Source organism: Leopardus geoffroyi, chromosome B4 (genome assembly GCF_018350155.1).
Source record: "Leopardus geoffroyi isolate Oge1 chromosome B4, O.geoffroyi_Oge1_pat1.0, whole genome shotgun sequence".
Taxonomy (NCBI): Eukaryota; Metazoa; Chordata; class Mammalia; order Carnivora; family Felidae; genus Leopardus; species Leopardus geoffroyi.
The window spans coordinates 20153161-20176501 of NC_059341.1; the positions used below are offsets into that span (position 1 = coordinate 20153161).

Consider the following 23341-nt stretch of genomic DNA (forward strand, 5'->3'; position numbering starts at 1 on the left):
TTTTCTTTTTAAAACATCTGATATTTCGGGGGGCACCTGGGTGGCTCAGTTGGTTGAGCATCCAACTTTGGCTCAGGTCATGATCTCACAGTTCCTGGATTTGAGCCCCACGTTGGGCTTTGCACTGTGACAGCGTGGAGCCTACTTGGATTCTCTGTCTCACTCTGTCTGTCCCTACCCTGTTCACATGCACTCTCTCTCAAAAATATATAATAACTAAAAATTTTCTTATATCTTTGATAATTTTTAAAACTTAGAAATAACTTTTTAAAAAAGAAAATGTCATGGGAGTGCCTTCAGTCGGTTAGGCATTTGACTTCAGCTCAGGTCATGATCTCGTGCTCTGTGAGTTCAAGCCCCGGGTCGGGCTCTGTGCTGGCTGCTCAGAGCCTGGAGCCTGCTTCAGATTCTGTGTCTCTCCCTCTCTCTGCCCCTCCTATGCTCATGCTCATGCTCTGTCTCTGTCTGTCTCTCAATAATAAAAAAAAAACGTTTAAAAAGAAATGTTACGATTTTGTTTAGTATGACTTTTGTCAGTGAAATTTGCTTAATTTGTATTCATTGCTTTCTTTGTAATACCTTTTCTTCCATGTGGCATATTTTCATTGGGTTTATGGACATATTTATACTTCAAGGGTAAGCAAGGATATTCTATTAAATGAGTGGGAAAATTGACCAACGCTAGTTTAGGTTGGTATGTGGAAATAGTATATTTTTGTGTTTGGTTCTCCACCCAGTTTTTTCTTCTTTGCTTATTTGGTACATGGTCAAAGTACATGAATGAAGAACATCACTGTGTTCTCTTTAGATGACTTTTAAACTTCATTAGGCTTGTATGTGAATGGGATGGAGAACCTCAACTCGTTATTAGAAAAAAGTATTTGAAAAGTAAAGTAGGTGGTTCCTAAAGTGACCCTGCCCAGCATGGAAACATTCATGTTTCTAAAGTAATCCATGAAGTTTGTTTTTGTAAGTTTATTTATTTATTTTGAGAGAGAGTATGCAAGCAGGAGAGGGGCGGGTCGGGGGGATGGGTAGAGAGAGAATCCCAAACAGGCTCCGCACTGGCAGCACGGAGCCAGATGCGGGGTTTGAACTCATTGACCAGGAGATTGTGATCTGAGCTGCAGTCACATGCTTGACCAACTGAGCCACCTAGCCCTCCCCCCCACCTTTTAAAGTTTATTTATTTATTTTGAGAGTGTGCAGGCAGGAGAAGGGTGGAGAGAGAAAGCATCCCAAGCAGGCTCCTTGCTGCCAGCACAGAGCCTGACGCGGGGCTCAGACTCACGGACCGTGAGATCTTGACCTGAGCCGAAGTTGGACATAAAGCAATCCATGAAGTTTAATAAGCCTAAACAGGATTGACTTTCTCCTAAAACTTACTCTGGGACCTTTCTTTCTCATTTGTGGAGTCTCTGTTATTAGAATAGTGATTGGTTTGTTTTTATGAGATAACGTCTCTTGTACTTGATGAAAATCTGTTTGACAGTGTGATGATGTGGAGTGAGGACAGTATCAAGAGGCAAGTAGCAGACAAGTAGTAGTGAAGAATGTTTGATTTGCAGAGCATTTGAAGTCTTCTTTCTTTCTGCATTTTGAACGTTGATTTTGCTACAAATGCCGACTATTTTGACACCTGATTTTAGCATCCCTTTCTTGTTTTTCACATTTATCTGATGGTTTGTATTGAGTGGTTTGTATTACAGCAGAGATTTTATTTTTTTTAATTAATTAATTTATTTATTTCATGTTTGTTTATTTTTGAGAGAGAGAGAGAGAGCACAAGTGAGCGAGCATGCAGAGAAGGGGCAGAGAGAGAGGGAGACACAGAATCTGAAGCAGGCTCCACGCTCTGGGCTGTCAGCACAGAGCCCGATGCAGGGGCTCTAACACACGAACTGTGAGATCATGACCTGAGCCAAAGTCAGATGCTTAACTGACCCAGGTGCCCCTGCATCAGAGATTTTAGATAGATGATTCAGAAAAATATTTATTCATTTATTTATTCAGCAGAAATTTAGGACTGTTTGTCTTTCAGGCATTTAGTGAACGTAAACAGGGACAACAAAAATCCTGACCCATTGGACTTACAAACCTTATACTTCTTTTTTTCTTTTTTAAATGTTTATTTATTTTGTTAGAGCATGAGCAGGGGAGGAGCAGGTGTGGGGAGAGAATCCCAAGTAGGCTCTATGCTGTCAGTGTAGCGCCTGACGTGGGGCTTGATCGTATGAACTGTGAGCTCATGACTTGGCCTGAAATCGAGTTGGGTGCTCAATGGACTTAGCCACCCAGGCACCCCAAACCTTTTAGTTTGAAGCGTGTTGATTAATATACATCTGTTAGAACACATTCTCACCTTTCATAGTCATTTAATTTACTATTATTTGCATATACCTTGTCTTAAAAATGATTGTTAAGCTAATTGGAAATGATTGGAAACTAATTGTTTAGACAGGTCCTTATTTTGTATTTTTCCTAAACATATCTAGATCATGGGGGGGATTACAGATCCGTTTTAGGGTATATAATACTTTCTTTCAATTTTTTTTTAATGTTTATTTATTTTCGGGGAGGCGGGGAGGAGGGACAGAGAGATGGAGAGAAAGAATCCCAAGTAGGCTCCATGCTCAGTGCAGAACCCCATGCCAGGCACATTCCTACGACCTTGGGATCATGACCTGAGCTAAAATTAAGAGTTGGACGCTTCACTGACTAAGCTACCCAAGCGCCCCAATACTTTTAATTTTTAAAAATCTTAACTGCAAAGTATAACAGTTCCTTCATCTTAATACTTGGAAGAAATGGTTTGTGTTTTAAAGGCTTTAATCTTTCTGTTTTGGAAGGTAGCCTTCACCTGAATTAAAGATTCTTGCTCTGACCTGTGCTGAAGCCTTATAATCTCATGGATCTACTCCTCTAATGAATTTGTAGCACTTTATTTCTCGCTCATTGTTGCCTTTGTGCTGAACGTTAAAGCTGATGGTAATTTCATGACTAGGAAGTAGTTTTTTCTTATTGAAAATTGTGTTGCTTGAGAAGCAAGTACCTTCAATACTAAAACTGTGTTGCTGAAGAACTATAACTAATATGTACTTTAACTTATTGTTGCAATTTATAAATATTTGCAATAGACTAAAATAATTGTTTTCATGTGATTTTCTTAGTTGGTCTCACTTACTTTATAACTGAAACTTTAATATGTTTATCTTAGAAGCTGAACAATTATTTATTATTATTAATATGCCTCTCCCTCCGCCCACCTATAGCTAAAATCTAATCCGTTCTTTTTTTCTTTCAACTTCCTTTCTCAATCAAAATGTTAGACTTATACAAGCACTAGCAGCAACTCTATATCTGGATCATTGAAGCGTTTGGAAGATACTGCAGCTCGATTTACAAATGCAAACTTCCAGGAAGTCTCTGCGCACACAACTAGTGGAAAAGATGTTTCAGAGGCTAGAGGGTCAGAGGGAAAAGGGAAGAAATCTTCAGCTCACAGCTCAGGTCAAAGGGGAAGAAAGCCTGGTGGCCGAAATCCAGGAACGACTGTGTCAGCAGCTAGTCCTTTCCAGCAAGGTATTAATTATGATGTTTTAGTTAACATAATTGTTCTTGCGATGATCAGTAGCAGTTAAGTTTTGTAAAATAATTTATTTTTTCTTTATAACTAATGGATAATTGGAGATTATTTTACGAATAGTTGCTGTAGTGAGATTACTTAAGACTAGTCTTCCTTGTTAAAATGTTTCTGGGACCTTTTATGTTATGACATGTGCTTCCAAAGCTGAATTGTAAATTTTAATGTTTAAATAGATGTGGAATAAAGTTTAAGTTTGGGGAGAAAAAAGAATAAAAGCTGGAGTTTTCCTTTCTGCTCTATAGAACAGTCTTTGTTTTTAATAAATTGTTATCATTTATCTTTCCTAATTAAACACTAGAATAGTTAAAGCATATATTTTTAGTAAGTAAACAAATACTGGGTAATTTGTAGGGAATCTAAATAGTTCTCAGAAAATAATAGCTGTTGATTATTAATACATTTATTACAAAGTTTGAAGTTTAAAGTAGAATTTTGCTAAGTTTACATATTCTTTTAGTAAGGCTACTATAACAAGATGCCCATTTAATTTTGAATTTTAGTTTAACAACATTATTTTTCAGTATGTCTCAAAGAAATGCATGGAATATATTTATACTGAAAAAATAATCTGTTCCTTAACTAAAATTCAAAATTAACTGGGCATGCTGTATTCTATACGATAACCCTATTTTATGGAGAACAGAATAACGCAGCTAAACTTTACAATCTATTAACCCTATGTTCTAGGTTTTTATCTTGTGTTAATCCTTAAGAAATTTTTTTTAATGTTTGTTTATTTTTGAGAGAGAGAGAAGGCGCGCACGCGCGCAAGCAGGGGAGGGGCAGAGAGAGAGTGAGACACAGAATCCGAAGCAGGCTCCAGGCTCTGCGCTGTCAGCACAGAGCCCAGCGCGGGGCTCGAACCCATGAGCGATGAGATCATGACCTGAGATGAAGTTGGATGCCTAAGTGACTGAGTGACCCAGGCGCCCCTATTTTGTGTTAATTTTTAACTTGAACATAAATATTTTGAGAAATATAAATGTTAAAAACTGTTGGAGATAAATGTATTAGTGAAGTGTACAATATATATACCTCCTTCCCCCAGTTTTTGCCCCCTAGGAATAAACGAGAGGGGACAAGTTGTCTTTTTCTTTACTTTCAGCTTTTGCTGTTAATAAAAATTTGAATATGTAGAGAGACGGCTAAGTGCTGATCTTTCATTAAAAAGTTTATATATTTTAAAGTAAATTATTTTGGGCTTCAGGATTTTCAAGTCCTAGATTTTTTTTTTTTTTTAATTTTTGCCGTATATTACAAAAAATTCAGACAAGTAGAAAAAGAAATAAAATGCCAAACCTGCTGTTTTAGTTTAATACATTTACTTTATATTTGTTGTTATTTTTATTCCACTGTGGGAAATAAGTAGTAAAACCTTAATTATTTTTAATGTAACTATTTACATTTTGAATGTGATATTAGCGAATTCAGTTATCTCTTTTCTATAATTAAGACCTTATTTTCCACTGTTAAAAATTGCATTTTTTGGTTTTTAATCTTTGAAGTACTAATCCATTTAGAAAAGAAACACCTCATTTTCTTGAAGTTTATAATGTTGAAGAGTCTTTTCCTGCCTCTGTTGAGACATGGTAGAATGATGTTATGTTTTCATATCTGAGGTAATATTCAATAAAAGTTTTAAAAGTTGAAATTTAAAGATAGGGTATTTAAGATGCTTGGTTTTATTTTTTTCATTGTGGGCAATATGTGAATTTTAGAAAATATATGTTAAAGTATTGCATATACTAAATGTTTGAAAGTATTTGCTACACTGTAGTGAGCTTTTAACACCAGCTGTAAAAACAAAAATGTGTGGAAAAAAGACAGATGGTGACAGATCAGAATGGATAATAAAGAATTTCTTTATAGTTGCTAATTAAGTGGCAAATTAGTTATCCTTAAATGATTGATGTAATGTAAATGGCTTCTTAATATGTATGTTTTTCTATACAGATATAACTTGAAAATGCTCACATAGGTACAAATAATTTTGTAAGTGAATAAAATGGATATTCTCTTCAAAGAGTTAAATTTTAGACCTATTAATGTTCTTCCTTTATAAGCCATTTCAGAAGAGCTTAAGATTTAAAATTCAAAACCTTGAAACTTCAGTTAAAAAGAAATTCTTGTGTGTGTGGGAAAATACTGTTGTAAATATTTAGGTGGATTTATGTGTGATTATATTTTAATGTGCTCTGCAATAAAATTTAACCCTTAGCTTGAAATTTCCCTTCCATTCTGATGCAACACTTTATTTTGAGCTTTTGTTTTTAAGACATTAATTAAAATATGATACAGTGTAAGTTTTATGAAACGTTATTAGATGTGTGGTCACAACTGAGTCTGGTGAGCCTAGAGACAGTTTGGTGAATTGGGATGGTGGACCAAACTATTGTTTCATCCCAGCCATATTGTTTTTCTGCCAAGTAACTAAGAACCTTTATTTTACAATGGCATAGTGGGCTACTAATGTTCTTTAAAGAGTGAGGAGAGAAAAAGCAGTTGTGAAAGGGATTCCTTAGGGTGCCTCTCTTATGATTTTACTTTCATAAAAGCAATCACACAGTGTTAGTGGCTGATTTCTTTATGCAGCTGCAGAGGAAGTGGACTGGGAGAATGTAAGGTACATAGATTAGGGTTCCATGTGATCATTATTATTTTATCAAACCATGTTTTGGTGGGGTAGATTAACTGAATAGCAATACTCACTAACACTGTCTTGAAGTTAAAACTCGGAACTTAAAATCTAAGCAACGTCTTTTGGTTCTGGGTGTGTGTTGGGAACATTTAAATCTTCAGTAATTGAAAAAGAGGAAGTTCTCCCAGTTATTCAGATTAACAGTAGTAGTCTTGTCAAACTCTCTTTGAGAATTGCTGTTCTTCAGTCCTTCCTCCAGCATACACAGGTATTTGGGGAAACACTGAGGAATGTTGCCATAGCAAAAGGTAGGTCGAATAAAGCACATCTTTTATCTTGGTCATTGTAGAAGTAATAGCTTACCATTTAAGAGTTAATACTCAGTTTAATAACTATGAAATGACAAATATTTTTTAAAGAAAGTTTTATAGATAAACTTGATTTCATAATCACCTTTTTTAAACTCTACTTTGTTACATAGTGTTGTCCTAAGTTTTATAGTTAGTTTTTTCTTCTCCATCTCTTTTTGATGATTGTATCATTTCTATTGCTCATGGGAACTTTTGCATCCAATTTTTTTCTTTTCCTATCCCCCCCCCTTTTTTATTTTACTACAGGCAGTTTTTCAGGAACTCCAGGCAGTGTAAAATCATCTTCGGGAAGTTCAGTACAGTCTCCCCAGGATTTCTTGAGCTTTACAGACTCAGATCTGCGTAATGACAGTTATACTCACTCCCAACAGTCATCATCAACCAAAGATGTACATAAAGGAGAGTCTGGAAGCCAGGAAGGGGGGGTAAATAGTTTTAGTTCCATAATGGGTCTCCCTTCGACCTCAGCTGTTATTTCACAGCCTAAAAGCTTTGAAAATTCACCTGGAGATTTGGGTAATTCCAGCCTTCCTACAGCAGGATATAAACGGGCTCAAACTTCTGGCATAGAAGAAGAAACTGTAAAGGAAAAGAAAAGAAAAGGAAGTAAACAAAGTAAGCATGGGCCTGGTAGACCTAAAGGAAACAAAAATCAAGAGAATGTTTCTCATCTCTCAGTTTCTTCTGCTTCACCAACATCATCGGTAGCATCAGCTGCAGGAAGTGTAACCAGCTCTAGTCTCCAGAAATCTCCTACCTTGCTCAGGAATGGAAGTTTACAAAGTCTTAGTGTTGGCTCGTCTCCAGTTGGTTCAGGTAGGGATTTGCGCCCCCCCCCTTTTTTTTTTACTTATGCCCCCCCCCCCCCCCGTCCCCTTTCTTGTACCCTAAAAGGGAAATTAAGCTATTATTATGTTAATACTTTGAGTTGCTGAATGACATTTACTTGTCTGAATGAAAAGAAAATTGTGTTATGTAAGATCTTAGACAGTTCGGTATTTGGACAAGATGTTTGGCACTAATCTGATAGTTTGCTTAACTAAAAATAGGCTGAATAGTTTATTTATTGGTCATTCAGTTCTTATGAAATACCTGGAATTAATTTCCCATTTTTGTTTTTGCTTTACCTGCAAGTATTTTAAAACCAACTCAGAATTCACAATTGAGGTGTGAGAGTTTTGCATAGTTTTGCACTGTTTTTGATTGGTGCTTGTTTTGGGGCTTCCGTTCTCTAAAGTTTACATTGTTTTAGTTTTCTCAGTTCCTCACACAAATTCTACTTGAAGTACTCCATCTGGAATATTTTTTAATCAGTAATAAATGATTTGAAAAATGGACTTTAACAGTCATATTTTATTTCAGGAGATATCTGAAATGATTTATGTGCATTTTGTTTTCAAGTATGTTTAGCAGTTTTGTGTTTTTTTTTTTTTTTTACCATTGACTTTACTATAGTATGAATGAATTTTATATATGTTGTTACATCATTGGGATGCCTCTTTAACCTATACTTTGCATTATGAATATTTTCAGTTCTTACAGATTTTAAGGTTCATGTTTTTAGACAAAAACTTAACAGTTTAGATATTACCTAAATGCCAACATCTGTCTTTTAAATTGTTCTTCAATTTGAGGTAAATGGGAATTTGCTCCCATTCTAAGGGAGTAAAGAGCATATGTAAAGGTCAGAAGTGAAAATTATTAACTATAAGTATCATTTGTGCTAGGGTCTGTTAATGCTTTATGTTTATTATCTTGTTTAATCCCTACACAAGTTTTACAAAATATGGGCTATTTATTTCCCCCTTTTACAGCTGATAATCCCAAGGCTTAGATAGGTAAAATAAATTGCCCAAGATCACAACGGACAATTTCTTTCTTTCCGTTTTTCTTAGCCAGCTTCATTGCCACAGTGGATCTGTTTGTTTTTGAGGAATGAGTAGAAACTGTGACAGGATTGTTTCATTAGAAGCATTAAGGATGGATTTAGAGCATGATTTCTCAATCTTGGCACTGTTGACATTTTGGCCGGGACAATTCCTTAACTGTGCAGTCCTGTCCTGTGCATTGGTAGGGCATTTATCAGGATCCCAGCCTCTACCCACTAGATGCCAGTAGCATCCAAAGTTCCCCTTCACCCCTCAGTAGTGACAATCAAAAAATGTTGGGGGAAGGGTGCAAAATCTAAACCCACTATTTTAGAGGGGAATAATTCAAATTGTAATGAGAAATAAATCCATTGAAAAAATTTATATTGCACATCTGAATATACATTTTATTTATATGTGTTCTTTTAGACCAAAGGGCTTAGCAACTAGGATTAACCCCTAGTCACAACAAAATAAATTTAGACAATTTACTTAAAAAATTGAGTTCATACTCATTTTTTAGCAAGAGACATAAGTAATCAGGTGAATAACTTACTGAGAAAATTAAGCCTGAATTTGCTTTTGTGAAGAGATTCTCACTGATTTCCTATATACATAGAAGCATAGTCTGAATATTACTGCATTTCAGAAATTGCATTGATTCGAATAGATGCTGTTTGAAATACACATCCTCAAGTTAATGGAGTTAAATCTTGATTTACGTCTCTGAAAAGATTTTCCTACCTGTTACAGATTTAGGGAGATTTTAGCCATGGGAGATTGTGTTCTTTTCACAATAATTACTTTCTGAGGGCAATGTTTGTGGTATATCTATAGGAGAAAAGCATGAATTTGTGTCTTTTTAACCTCACCGTTAGGTAAAGAAATTTAGGGAGAAACTCCCATAAATATTATTTCATTAAAGTAAATGATGTAAATTTAGACTTGCCAAGATTTTTTTTTCTTAAAATTGTGTTTAAAAATAACTGAAGATTTATGTTTTGTTAAAGCTATAATCATGGACTAAGATTACTTAAAATGATTTGAGATAATATATCCTTAGTATACATTTTAATAAAAGTTTTATGACTAGATCAGAGCATACCCTTATTGATAAGCTCACTACTAAAAAGTCTATTCCTTACTTAGAAGAACCTGGCTAAATACCATGGATATTTAGGAATTATGCCCTCTAAATCGTAAGTTAAGAATTGTTAACCGCTGTTGACACATAGTATGTACTACACAATGTCTTTTTGTTTTCTTTTTGTTTTTCAATGTTTATTTTTTTGAGAAAGAGAGAAACAGAGCGAGAGGGGAGGGAGGGCAGAGAGAAAGGGAGACAGAATCCAAACCAGGCTCCAGGCTCTAAGCTGTCAGCACAGAGCCCAAGGTGGAACTCAAACTCCTGAACTGCGATCATGACCTGAGCCGAAGTCAGGCTGCCTAACCGACTGAGCCACCCAGGTGCCCCACTACACTTTGTCTAAGCACTTGATAGAAATTGAGTGTTATTACTCATTGTAAAGAAGTGGAAGCAATTTTCACAGCCCTGTATGGTGGAACCATGCATGCATTTTCCTTGATTCGAGAGACCCTCGATTATAATATTCAAGAGGTGTTTACTGATGAAGGTCTAAAACCACACTAGTATATAGTGTCAGTCATACTTTAAGCAGCGGAATCAGTGAGAAAATTTGAGCCAATAATTTCACTTGCAAAGTTGAATGTCTTACTAGTATGAAAATGCTAAATTTTCTTTGAACTAATTTTAGATTGAGAAGTTAGTAGTTTTGTAGTTTTAAAACCGGGAAACTTTTTTCCCATATAAGTAAGTAGGAGGGAGAAATGTATACTGTATACTGTGTTATCCAGAATTGTTTTTGCATGATGACCTTTTCAAAAGATTTGTTTGCTTTCGCGACAAGTTGATAATTTAGTAATGATGAAGGTGACCTTTGTAAGCACTTGTTGGCTATGCTGTTAGACTATAACATGCTCTATATAATCCTAGCTTCATGAGGCAAGGGGGTCTGTTTGTCATGTTCATCGCTGTCTCCTCACTGCCAGCACAGTGCTTTGTATATAATAGATTGTAAAATATTTTTTTTAAATGAATGAATACTATTAGTAATTACCAAGAACACATCATGTGGTTAGTAGTACCTGTGTGATTTTTAACTTCTAAGTGTTTATAGCCAGGTTGCAAGTGAAATTATTTATTTATTTATCATATAGTATTACAGACCAGTTTAGGATGTGTTAATGAAGTTGGAAAAGACCATAGAGAAGTTGGGATTTGAATTACACTTCGGAGTAGGCAGAGAAACGCCCACAGCAGTATCAGAAAATAAAGTAAAGTTGTATTTGAAGGATAAACCTAATTGAAACAAGAAACTTGTGTTTGTGGGATAGGTGGAGGTAATATGGACTAAGTAGGACAGGATGAGTTTGTGGGAAGTTGAAGGTCAGGCTGAAGAAATCCAACTTCCAGACTGGTCTTAGAATAGACATCCTGGACTTAATTCTGGCAACTTCCTGTTAAAAGAACTTCATTGATAGAAAAAAATACATTGCTTCCATCAGCTTGCAGTAATCGTTAATGTCCTATATTTGAAAGCACCTAACAGTTTCCAAAGAACTCTTAATTAGTATCTTACTTGTTCCTAAGAACAACCTTGTGAAATAGGGCAGCTGCTATTATCGTTGTTGTATTTTCTCTGATTTTACCACAACTAGGATATATAGCAGAAGTAGAATCAGATCCTTGTAATGTGATTGTCTTAAAATTGTTAGAAGCATTGACTTAATAGTAATCACAGTTTTATCATGACATATTCAAATTATAGTAGCATGTATGTAGCAAAATATTTCTTCTAGAAACTTCAGATCCTGTCAGAGTAGAAATCCAGAAAATATCTGTAAGCTCCTTGTCTGATCAAGGGTTTGGATTGTAAGATTTTTATTGTAAGTTGAAGTACATCTTGATAAGTGATTTACTGTTATAGTGACTTGTACAAAATGGGAAATCAGTGTGTTGTTTTAAGTGGCTACTAAAGGTTGTAAGTTTGGGTGTATAGATTATGTTAAGCTTTTTTTTTTTTTTTTTTCTTTTAATGTTTTTATTTTATTTTTGAGAGAGACAGACACTGTGAGTGGGGGGAGGGGCAGAGAGAGGAGACACACAATCTGAAGCAGGCTTCAGGCTCTGAGCTGTCAGCAGAGACCCCGATGCAGGGCTGGAACTCACAGACAGTGAGGTCATGACCTGAGCTGAATTCGGACACCCAACCGACCAAGCCACCCAGGTGCCCCTGTGTTAACCTTTTTTTTTCCTATATGTATTCTAGACAAGTAGAGCTTTTGAAACATTGAAAATTAATACAGCATGTGGAAAAGTTGACCTGTTGTATTTGTCCTTTTTTCCTATTTATCTTAACTACATTGCAAGAGTTTGTGATTTACTAAAGTGAAAGTTAACATTTTTTTCTTCATAAAAGTTAACATCTTATTTGAGAAAATTCTGGTTTTCATTAAATGATAAGTAGTTGATGGTTTAGTGTTAACTTATTTTCTTTGAGCATCCTTTCAAAGTTTCTCTGTTTTTTATTTTATTTTTGAATTGTATTTATTTTTAAAGTTTATTTATTTTGAGAGAGAGAGCAGGAGCAGAGGAGGGGGAAAGAGAGAGAGAGAGAGAGAGAGAATGAAAATGAATCCCAAGCAGGCACCACGCTGTCCATGGAAAGCCTGATGCGGGGCTCGAACTCATGAACTGTGAGATCATGACCTGAGCCGAAACCAAGAGTTGGTCACTTAACTGACCTAGCCACCCGGGTGCCCCCTCCCCCCCTGTTTTTAAAAATCTTAGTCTCTAGTTCTTTAATATGACGCTGCCATAGCTTTGCAAGTTAAGGTACTTGAAATGTATTTTAGTGATGGAATTCTTTAGTGGTGATAAATGCTGTAAAAGGAGATTCTAGGAAGGCAGTTGTTTGATTCTGACCTTGAGTACTTAGTCATGAAGTCTTGAGGTTACGTGGAGATGAGTTATTAATATGAATAGATCACTTTAAGAGAAGTTTGTTCTTGTGGCGCCTGTGTGGCTCAGTCAGGTAAGCGGACGACTTTGGCTCAGGTCAAGATCTTGCGGTTCATGAGTTTGAGCCCCATGTCCGGCTTTGCGCTGACAGCTCAGAGCCTGGAGCCTGCTTCGGATTCTGTGTCTCCTTCTCTCTCTGCCCCTCCCCCACTCACGCTCTGTCTGTCTCTCAAAGATTAATCAATAAAACATTAAAAAAATTTTAAAAGAAAAAAGAAGTTTGTTCTGACTTCTACTGAAAAGTGAAGGTTATGAAAGTTTAACTTGAGCCCATGTAACTATGAATGGGTTTGTGTTAAATATATGCTTATTTATGTTATATCCTACTTAGGTTACTAAAATGAAATTGAGAAGTCTTTTCCTGGTAAAATATTTTAATTAGGAATAGTCTGATTCTGTAAACAAATAAGGGAATCATGAAGATACAGATAATCTAATAAATTCACAAGAGTAGACTTAACAGTTATTGAACATACTTCAAACCCATCTTAATGACTCAAGTTCGTGGTTTTATATATATTGATTATGTTGGGTCATAAACGAAAATCATAGGATATTGGATGCTGCGAAGACCAGTATATACCTTGAAATTTGTTTCCTCAGGAAATCCTCTGATTTTTGTTTTCGTCTTTGATGATTTGAAAATTTGCTGGCCCTGTACCATGTAGGTCTTTTTGCAAAAGTACCAGATCAAAGGCCAGAATAGCCATATTCTGTTTATTTCCCCCCCAGAGAAAATCCTTTTGGTATTATGAGTGTCCTTTGGTTCTTTTTCTGCACCATTTCAGACAACTACCATTTCTCTATAATGTACCATTTCAATCTTTCCAGTAGCCCTCACTCTCTTTTTTTAAATCTCACTTGAATTTGTTAATGAGCATTAAAGATGGCAAATTCTTCCACCATGTCTCAGTTTTTGAGTATCATCTGGAAAGGACTTCATTAAACTCATCAGAAGTTTGGTTTTTCAACAGTAGCTAATGTGAAGGTTTTTTTCCAAAAACATTAGAACGATTAAAAGTGAGTGCTCGCTTGCCTCTGCCTTGCTTTGTCTTTCTTATTTCAAGTTATTTGGAGGGTGCCCATGATTGGACTTGACTTCTGAGATATGCATATGTGTAGATGTGTGAGTGATGGTTGCCTAGAAGACTCCGTTGTACATAAGATTCCTAGAAGTCATATTTTTGGTTAAGTAATTCCAGAGAATTTCCAGATATTCTTCTTTTTAAAAAAGCCCAACTGTGTTATCCACAGAGGAATACCTGTTGTTTCCCTGGTTAGCAGGCCAGGTCCTTTGAGTCACAGACTTAGTCCTGTCTCAGTTAGCTTTTCCTTTGGAATGCCATACAGAAATTTATTTTTCATTTTCTCAGGAGCTTTTGCTTTTAGCAGTGTTTCATTGCCTTGTCATCCTCTGCTTGTTCTCTTCATTTGGGTGGAGCAGAAGAATAAGAGTGATGGCTTATTCATTCATTTTCACCATCAAAAATGAAAGAAAAGTACAAGAAAGTAAGCTGGGTGTAGTTTTGACAAGTTTTATATTAAAAATCATAGATTTCTGCTCATATATAAACTAATTTTTTTGTACTTGAATTGTAATGTCTAATTGACCACAGAATTCAGATGTTTTTGACAAATTGTTCTCGTCTAATGAATTATATAAAACACATTAGTTTATCACATTGCTGACTATACTCCCTCTTATTATGAATCCATTTTTTCTTACACGCTTGTTTCACAGATTAATTTGTAAGCCCTTATGTCTTTTCCTCTTTTTTTTTTAAAGGTTTTTTAATGTTGGGGCGCCTAGGTGGCTCATTTGGTTAAGCGTCCGACTTTGGCTCAGGTCATGATCACAAGGTTTGTGAATTCAAGCCCCGTGTCAGGCTTTGTGCTAACAGCTCAGAGCCTGGGGCCTGCTTTGGATTCTGTGTCTCCCTCTTTCTCTCTGCTCATCTCATGCTCATGCTTTGTCTCTCTCTGTATCTCAATAATAAATAAACATTTAAAAATTTTAAAAAAAAATTGTTTTTAATGTTTATTTATCCTAGAGAGAGAGACCGAGAGAGAGACAGAGACGGAGTGTGAGTGGGGGAGGGGCAGAGAGAGACAGAGACACAGAATCAGATACAGGCTCCAGGCTCTGACCTGTCAGCACAGAGCCCGACATGGGACTCAAACCTGCGAACCGTGAGATCATGACCTTACCCTAAATTGGCCAACTGAGCCACCCAGGCGCCCCTTTTCCTCATTCTTTGTATACACATGCACATGTACACATTCCCGCACTATCCCATCAAAGAGTTGTGAGAATTCCATCATGTTTGGTCCTTCTTCCCATCACATTATCACATGCCACATACTGGTTTATAATTTCTATTCCCACACTTCTGTTTGCCCTTCTCAGCTAGACTTTGAGGTGAATGTTTCCTTGTTTTTCTGGCCTATTTTCTTTTTCTACCCTCGAATCACTGGCAACTTCTCCTGATTCCTTTCTCCTCCCTCCCAACAGAAATTTCCATGCAGTATCGGCATGATGGAGCTTGTCCAACAGCTAGTAAGTTGTCGAACTGGGTTGGTAACCCAGGCTTTTTGACTTCTACTTTAGTGTTTTTTTTTTCCTATTATATAATGCCACCCCTGAACCTCTTTAAGTTTTAATTTTCCATAATGCAGTTGGTTCTTAATTGGGTTTTTTTTCTCCTACAGAGATATCTTAACTTGCTGCTTGTCTTGTGGTCAGGATCCATATTAGTCCAATTGCGACCAAATTTTAAGTATTGTTGGCTTTTTAATATGGTGTTTCTTGTGACTTCTGTTCCCTGTTGAAGTAATATTTTTAGAATTTGGTTCCCACTAATCTTAATGTTAATATAATTTTTTAATATTTGTATGTTGATATTAGATAGAATTCTTGCTTTGACCTCTATATACGTTGAGACTATTATACTGAAGTCTAGGAAATGAGAATTTTTGATTGGGTTAGATGATAAAATGAAGTTTTTCTTTATAATAAATACTGCTGAGTGTAGAATTTGTTGTGATCGATTTACCTTTACAGAATTGAATCCTACAGATACTTTAGCAAGAAAGACATTACATAGACTATGAAACATCTTTTTAAAAGTAATTTTATATATGTATTATTAAGAAAATTTGTCACTATTATGACAATATATCTACCATTAAATTTATTAGGTGATAGATTGACAAATGAAATACAATATTTAGAAATTTATACCATATAAAAACTGAGCCAAGCTTACAGTTTTAATGATTCAAACAATGATACATGATACTTACTGAGATTTTATTATACTGTTTCAGTCTATGCCTATGTATTTCTTTTGTGTGTTTGAGAATGATCTTAACCTGAAGTCCTTTTTTCCTTACTTAAAAGCTTTCTCAGAGTTGCTGAATGCAATACACAATGGTAAGTTTTATTAGAATCTTTTCTAGTGGTTCATTTATCACAAAGGTTGCCTTTTATAGAGAACCCGGGTTGAAAGCTTGCATGTTCTATTGATACAATGAAACCCAGCTCTGCAGTGAGGCAATTGTTCAGCCCCTCAGTGAGAACTTTCTGTAGATTGCCTACAGGAGGATGCTAGGTCAATATAGTTCATCAGTTTCACTTTTATTGTCTCTCTGGAAGGCAAAATGATAATAGTGTTGTTCTAACTTTATGAAACTCTTTTTTTCTATTTTTGTAAATAGTTTTTCTAGTTCTTTTGAGCTCTCTTGTGGCAGTGCAGTTAGTAATTGGTACTTAGGTCAAGAATTAGCTGCTTCTTCCACAACTTGAAATGTGAATTTTGTTGTTGGGATTTAAAAAAGTTACTGTGTAGAATACTATTACTGCATTGCCCCTATATTTTATACACTGAATAAATGGAAGATAGCCTTTTAAATGATGCTTAATTTGGCACCAGGTTTTTACAGGGGAGTTGCATCTTCTGCAGAGTTGGGTTCTAAAATCAGGACATGAGGCAAATGCTAGCTTTTTTCAATATTGCAGTGTAATTATAATGAGAGTCACGTTTGCAGTAATGTTTGAGTGATCCTTCGGTTTTGAAGAAAATTTAGTGTTCAAAAAAACTCTTTTGAATCTAGTGTCCTCTTTGTTGCTTGTTTCCAGTTATTAACTGACATAACTTACCTGCTCAAGATAGTTTATGTAATTCTAAGAGGTTTTTGAGCACACTTTTATTAACTTCATGAAATCTTGCATATTTTGATAATGTAGCTTAATTTGCAAGTCGCTTTGTGTTGTATTTGGAGTATATTGTCAGATGTTTACAAATCTATAGCAAGAAACCAATGGCATGATGAAAAGGCATAGACACTTGTGTTGATTCTGAGGGTTGGGGTGGTCAGGATGGGAAACCCATTTTACAAATGATCATTTTATTAATGAGTATCTTTATTTATAAACTTTGCTTCCCTGTGTAACCGGAATTGCAGACTCTCAGTGAATTCTCCAGATAACATGGAACTCTTGAACTTTAGGTATCTAGAGGAAAAAGGGATTGGAAGCATTCCTGAAAATAAACTAAATATGTTACTATTCTTTGGTAGGGAAGCATAAAAACAGAAGAGGTTTAACATCTTTTTCAGTTTGCATAAATTTGGCTGTCTAATTTTGGAATATTAGAGTTTTAAAGACATAAAGAAAGTTTGAAAAGCGTATACTTGGAATAATAAGAAAGTAGATTTTGTGGGGAGCGATTGAGAATGAATTGTCACATAAATCCTTTGCCATTGTTGGCCAACAAAGTACTGGAATACGTCAATTTAATGGGACAGTTGTCATGTTTTTCTCTATAGGTGAATGAAATTAATGTCCTGGGATTAATAGAATGAACACAGGTTTTCTTTAAAATTTTGTGTTTCTTTAAAAGATTCTGTTTGAAAGAGAACACTGTGGTAGTATAGTCAGATATTTGTGTGTTCTTAGTCACATAATTTTGAAACATGAAATAAATAATGTTTTTTTTTTTTATATCTTCCTTTATTTTATTTTATATCTAGAAGTTTGTACCTCTTGACCTCCTTCACCCCTTTTGCCTCCTCTCTTGCTTCTGTTTACCTAAGCAACCACCAGTCTGTTTTCTATATTCATGAGCCTGGAGTATTTTGGATTTTGTTTTGTTTTAGATTCCATATTTGAGATCATATAGTATTTATCTTTTTCTTTTCTATCTGACTTAACTTCACTTGGCATAATGCCATCAAGGTCCATCACTTTGTCACAAATGGCAAAATTGTGTTCATTTTTATAGCTAAATAATATTCTGTTGTATGTATATATAGCACATTTTCATTACTGTTCACCCATTGATGGACATTTAGGTTGTTTCCATGTCTTGGCTATTTGTAAATAATGTTGCAGTGAACATGGGGTGCACGTATTTTCTCAAATTAGTGTTTTCATTTTCTTTGGATAAATATCCAGAAGTGGAATTACTGGATATATGTTCAACTTTTAATTTTTTGAAGAACTTCAAACTTTTCCATAGTGGCTCCACCATTTTACATTCCCACCAACAGTACACAAGGGTTCCCTTTTCTCCGCATCCTATGATTTCTCAACTTTTTGATAATAGCAGTTCTAACAGGTATGAGGTGATAACTCAGTGTGATTTTGATTTGCATTTACCTGATGATTAGTGATGTTAAGCATCTTTTCATGTGTCTTTTGGCCACCTGTACATTGTCTTTGGAAAAATATCCATGAAAACCAGATGGTTTGAGGATTTTTTTCTTATTGAATTATATGAGGTTTTTAAAGGATGTTTTGGGGGTGCCTGGTGGCTCAGTCAGTTGAACGGCCCACTCTTGATTTTGGCTCAAGTCACGACTGTTAGGTGGTAAGATTGAGCCCCATGCTGGGTTCCATGCTGATTGTGGAACCTGCTTAAGATTCATTCATTCACTCTCTCTCTCTCTCTCTCCCTCCCTCCCTCCCTCCCTTTCTTCCTCCCTCTTTCGCTTTCTCTTCCTCCCTCCCTCTTTCACTTTCTTTTAGTTCCTCCCTTCCTCCCTCTCTTCCTCTACCCCCTCCCTCACTCCCACTGTCTCTCTCTCTCTCTCTCTCTTCAAAAAAAACAAACCAACAATACATGGATATTATCAGACATATGATTTGCAAATATTTTCTCCCATTCAGTGCACTGCCTTTTTATTTTGTTGATGGTTTCCTTTGCTGTGCAGTGCCATTTTAGTTTGATGTACTTGAGGGGTTTTTTTGGCTTTGGTCAAATCCAGAATATCATAATTCATGTTAAGGAGCTTACCGCCTATGTTTTCTTCTAGAAGTTTTATGGCTCAGGGTCTTATATTCAAGTCTGCAATCCATTTTGAGTTAATTTTTGTGTACAGTGTAAGGTAGTGGACCAATTTCATTCTTGTGCATGTAGTTCAGTTTTCCCAGCATCATTTATCAGAGACTGTCCTTTCCCCATTGTATATTCTTGGCTCCTTGTAAATAACTTGACTCTACATGCATGTGTTTTTTTTCCTGGGCTTTCCATTGTGTTCATTGATCTGTGTGTCTGTTCTTATGCTGATATCATATTGTTTTGATTTTTATGGCTTTGCGATGTAGTTTGAAATCAGGGAGCATGAAGGATCCAGCTTTGTTCTTTGTTCTCAAAATTGTTTTGGCTATTCAAGGTCTTTTGTGGTTTCATACAAATTTGGGGTTTATTTTACTTTTGTGAAATACTATTAGAATTTTGATAGGGGATTGCACTGAATCTGTAGAGTGCTTTGAGTAGTATGGACATTTAAACGATACTATTCTGATCCATAAACGTGGAATATCTTTCCATTTATTTGTGTCTTCAGTTTGTTTCGTTGATGTCTTCTAGTTCTCAGTATACAGATCTTTCACCCCCTTAATTAAATTTATTCCTAGATACTTTATTTTTTTATGTAATTGTAAATGGGATTGTTTTCTTAATTTCTCTTTCTGGTAGATTGTTTTTAGTGTATAAAAACACAACAGATTTTTGTATGTTGGTTTTTTATCCTGCAACTTTACTGAATTTGTTTATTAGCTCTAACTGGTGGAATCTTTAGGGTTTTCTACAAATAATATGTCATCTGGAAATAGTGACAGTTTTACTTCTTCCATTTCAATTTGGATGCTTTTAATTCCTTTTTCTTGATAGTTGCTCTGGACTTAATATTTTTTATTGCAAAGAGAAGAATAGTAGTGATGCCTGGTGAAGTGGTATTTTAACCTAATGAGGATTTGAGGGAGAAATACTTGGACTTAGTTGGGAAAATCCATGTTTGTGTTCTCTCTCTCTCTCTCTCTCACTTTTTTTTTTAAGTGTTAGCTTATTTTTTTAAATTGTAAAATACACATAAAATTTGCCGTTTTAACCATTTTTGAGTGTTATATTCACATTGTTGTACAACCAGTCTCCAGGAGTTTTTAATCTTGTAAAACTGGCACTCTGTAGTTATTAAACAACAGCTTTCCTTTTCTCTCTCCACCCTGCCAAGAGCAACTACAGTTCTTTCTGTTTGTATCTATTTGACTGTTCTAGATACTTCATAAGAATAGAATCTTACAGTATTTGTCTTTTTGTGAATGGCTTTTTTCCCTTAGCAGTAATGCCTTTCAGGTTTATCCATGTAATAGCATGTATCCGAATTTCCTTTTTTTAAGGCTAAATAATATTCCATTGTGTGTATATACTGTCATTTTCTTTATTCATTTATCTGTTGAGAGACACTTAGATTGCTTCTACCTTTTGATTATTATGAATAAGCTGCTTTGAATGTAGATGTGCAAGTAATCTCTTTGAATCTCCATTTTACCCAGAAATGCAATTGCTAGATCATATGGTAGTTCTATTTTAAAACAGAGTGTCATACTGTTTTCCATAGTGGGTGCACCAGTTTACATTCCTGCCACGAGTGCACAAGGATTCCAATTTTTCCACATCCTATTATTTTGCTCATTTGTTAGTTTTTTTATAGTAACCACACTACTGGGTGTGAGGTGTTAAATGTTAGACTTTACATATTTTATTTCTTTATTATATTGAGTATCAAGCAATAAAAAGCTTGAAACTTGTCAGTCAGAGAGGAATAAAAAAAGAATTTATGTTTTATCTTATTCAGTCATTTTCTATGGTCAAACAGTATACATTTATTATCTTACAGTCTGTAGGTTAGAAGTGTGACATGGACTTGCTGCGTTAAAATCGGGGTATTGGCAGGCTTTGTTCTTTTTTTTTAAGGTGATAGGAGAGAATCTGTTTCCTTACCATTTCCAACTTCTAGAAGCTGCCTGCTTATTTTGCATAACGGCCTCATCCTCTGTCTTGAAAGCCATCAGTATTGGGTAGAGTCTGTCTTATGCTCATGCCTGTCTGATTCTCAGATTCAGATTTTATGACAACTTGGATGATTTGATTGGGCTCTCTCAGACAGTCTAGGATAATCTGTCTTTCTCAGCGTTCTTAATTTAAATACATTTGTTTAGTCCCTTTTGCTATTTAAGGTAACATACTCACAGGTTTATCTTTGGGGTGGGGGGAGGTATTATCTGCCTACCATATCTGCTTCATGGTTATTTAACTGCCTTATTACAAGTAAGTATTACTGCTTAATCTAACAAGAAGATATAACATGTGTAAATATTTATGTACCCAATATAGGAGCAACCAAGTATGTAAAAGAAATATTAATGCCTAACGGGAGAAACAGCAGTACAATAATAATAGGGGACTTTAACACCTCATTACATCATTGGATAGATCACTGAAACAGAAAGTCAATAAAGAAATACCAACCGTAAGCAGCACAGTAGACAGGATGGACTTGCACAGATAATTTATAGAACATCCATTTAAAAACACAAGAATGGGGGCGCCTGGGTGGTGCAGTCGGTTAAGCGTCCGACTTCAGCCAGGTCACGATCTCGCGGTCTGTGAGTTCCAGCCCCGCGTCGGGCTCTGGGCTGATGGCTCAGAGCCTGGAGCCTGTTTCTGATTCTGTGTCTCCTTCTCTCTCTGCCCTCCCCCGTTCATGCTCTGTCTCTCTCTGTCCCAAAAATAAATAAACGTTGAAAAAAAAAATTTTTTAAAAACACAAGAATGTACATTCTTCTCAAGTGCACATGGAATGTATTCCAGGACATATCATATGTTAAACCATTAAACAAGTCTTAATAAATTTAAGAAGATTGAAATTCTATCACACATCTATTCTGAACACAATGATATGGAACTAGAAATTAATTGCAAGCAGAAAACTGGAACATTCACAAATATGTCAAGATTGAACAACATTGTTACTGAATAATTAATTAATGGGTTAGAGAAAAAAATCAAAAGAGAAATAAAAAGACGCCTTGAGATAAAAATGGAAATGTAACATACCAAAATTATTGGTTGCAGCAAAAACAGTACTAAGAGGAAAGTTCATAGCAATTAATGCCTACCTCAAGAAACAAAAACTGCAACGTAGCTTTATACCTCAAGACACTAGAAAAAGAAGAACAAATGACGTCTTGAGTTGGTAGGAGGGAAATAACAAAAATTAGAACAGAAATAGAGACTTAAAAAGACAATAGAAAAGATCAGTGAAACTAAGATCTGGTTCTTTGAAAAGATAAAGAAGATTGACAACCCTTTTGACTCAATCAAGACAAAAGAGGACTTAAATAAAATGAGAAATGGAAGAGGAGATTACAGCTGATACCACAGAAATACAAAGGGTCATAAGAGAGCACTGTGAACAATTATACATACCAACAAAATGGATAACCTAGAAGAAATGGGTGGATTCCTAGAAGCATATTCCCTTCTAAGACTGAATCATGATGAAATGAAAAATCTGAATAGACTGATTACTAGTAATGAAGTTGAATCAGTAATCAAAAACCTCCCAACAAACAAAATTCCATGATCAGATGGCTACACTGGTGAATTCTACCAGACATTCAAAGAAGAAGTAAGATCAGTCTTTCTCACACCTTTCCAAAAGATAGAAGTGGCAAAACTCTTCCAAACTCATTTTACTAGGCCAGCATTACCCTGATACCAAAACCAGACAAGGGCACCACAAAAAAGGGGAATTACAGGCCTGTATCCCTGATGAACATAGATGTAAGAATCCTCAACAAAATATCAGCAAAACAAATTCAATAATGCATTATAACTATTGTGCAGTGGGGCGCCTGGGTGGCTCAGTCAGTTAAGCGTCCAACTCTTGATTTAGGCTTGGGTCATGATCTCACGGTTTCTGAGATCAAGCCCCACACCAGGCTCCAAAGCCTGCTTAGGATTCTCCCTCTCCTCTCCCTGCCCCTTTCCCACTTACACACATGTATACTCTTTCAAAATAAATAAACATTTTTTAAAATGTACCATACACCATGATCAAATGGGATTTATTCCAGGGATGCAAGGACGGTTCAACACCTGCAAATCAGTTCATGTGAGACACACCACATAACAAAATGAAGGACAGAATTATACGGTCATCTAAGTAGATAAAAAGTACTTTACAAAAGTCAACATCCAGTTATGATAAAAACTATCAACAAAATGGGTATAAAAGGGGAATATACCTCAACATAATAAAAGTCATATGTGACAAGCTCACAGCTGGCATCATACTTGACAGTGAAAAACCGAAAGATTTTCCTCTAAGATCAGGAACAAGACAAGAACGTCCACTCACCACTTTTAT

At 35.6% G+C, this 23341-nt stretch overlaps 1 protein-coding gene across 26 annotated transcripts in view; it reads left to right on the forward strand.

Annotated features, from left to right (window-relative positions):
• MLLT10 (MLLT10 histone lysine methyltransferase DOT1L cofactor) overlaps window positions 1-23341 on the forward strand; it is a 242836-nt gene that overhangs the window by 165399 nt on the left and 54096 nt on the right. For 10 of the 26 annotated variants that reach the window (XM_045463953.1, XM_045463957.1, XM_045463960.1 and 7 more), the window contains 4 exons: window positions 3330-3582; window positions 6902-7471; window positions 15138-15182; window positions 16026-16058. In XM_045463953.1, the coding sequence (XP_045319909.1) occupies window positions 3330-3582; window positions 6902-7471; window positions 15138-15182; window positions 16026-16058 (901 nt within the window). The remainder of the gene's footprint in view (window positions 1-3329; window positions 3583-6901; window positions 7472-15137; window positions 15183-16025; window positions 16059-23341) is intronic. The other 16 variants (XM_045463968.1, XM_045463970.1, XM_045463969.1 and 13 more) reach the window with 7 other exon arrangements.